We start from the raw sequence: 948 nt of genomic DNA, 5'->3' as shown, positions 1-948 counted from the left end.
CGTAGGCGCTTGATGTGGCGGAGCCGAGCGATCCACTTAGAGGGGTAGATGTCGGTGGGGTTGGAGCGGCTGTGGTGGACCTGGGAGGCCATCTAGGTGGGCAGAAGCAAAAAGGCCACTGAGCCCGCCTACCCACCGCCATGGCGTAGGCCCCCGGGGTGACACGTCACTCACGTTGGCATGCAGGGCCATCTGGCGGGCCACAAAGGGCAGGTTGCAGTCAGACACGATCTTGGCCACGCTGGTGTCCACCAGGCCCTCCATGTCTGGGGAGACACGGAGCTCCGTCAGCACTTAGAGCCTGGGGGGCTCCGCACCCCACCTGGCCCGGCCGAGTTTACCTTTCCGGCACTGCAGCGAGACCAGGTTGCACTCGTAGTCCAAGGGGGTGATGATCACGTGCACAAAGTTGAACTGTCCCTGTGGACAGAAGGGGGCTCAGCTGGGCCCGTTGGCCGCCTCCACCACAGCCCCACTAGGCTCAGGAGTCAGTGGGTGAAGAGGCGCTGGAAGCTGTTGCCTCTCCGCTCGGCTTGCAGGACTTCAGCCCCCACCGACATCCACCCAGGTTCATGTGACCCTGCAGCTGGTCCAGTGCTCCCTTCTCTCCCCAAAGTCAGCCCTCAGAAAGTCTGGGACATGCGTTCCTGTCACCCTGCTTGGCTGAGGAACTCCCCTAGAGACGAGGCTGTCATTGTCCATCTTGGGGAACCAACTGCCTGAGTGACGCTGGCAGGCGTTCTTACTCCAACTGCCTCAGCCAGTGGGAACGCGGCCGGACCCCATGCCCCACGCCCCGCCCCACAGTACCCCGGCCGGACCCCATGCCCTACGCCCCGCCCCGCGGTAACCCGACCGGACCCCACGGCCCACGCCCCGCCCCGCAGTAACCCAGCCGAGCCCCATGCCCCACGCCCTGCACCTTGATGGTGCCCAGCTTGAAGTCTT

General features: G+C 64.9%; 1 protein-coding gene across 1 annotated transcript in view; it reads right to left on the bottom strand.

Annotated features, from left to right (window-relative positions):
- Positions 1-948, bottom strand: part of TSC2 (TSC complex subunit 2) — a 33,920-nt gene that overhangs the window by 691 nt on the left and 32,281 nt on the right. Inside the window, exons 39-41 of the mRNA XM_004373173.2 lie at positions 342-420; positions 175-266; positions 1-92 (exon numbers count right to left, since the gene is read on the bottom strand). The exon at positions 1-92 is cut by the window's left edge and continues 2 nt beyond it. Of these exons, the coding sequence (XP_004373230.1) occupies positions 1-92; positions 175-266; positions 342-420 (263 nt within the window). The remainder of the gene's footprint in view (positions 93-174; positions 267-341; positions 421-948) is intronic.

The sequence above is a fragment of the Trichechus manatus genome, unplaced genomic scaffold (assembly GCF_000243295.1).
Source record: "Trichechus manatus latirostris isolate Lorelei unplaced genomic scaffold, TriManLat1.0 scaffold00024, whole genome shotgun sequence".
NCBI lineage: Eukaryota > Metazoa > Chordata > Mammalia > Sirenia > Trichechidae > Trichechus > Trichechus manatus.
This window is presented reverse-complemented; position numbering and strand designations above follow the sequence as displayed.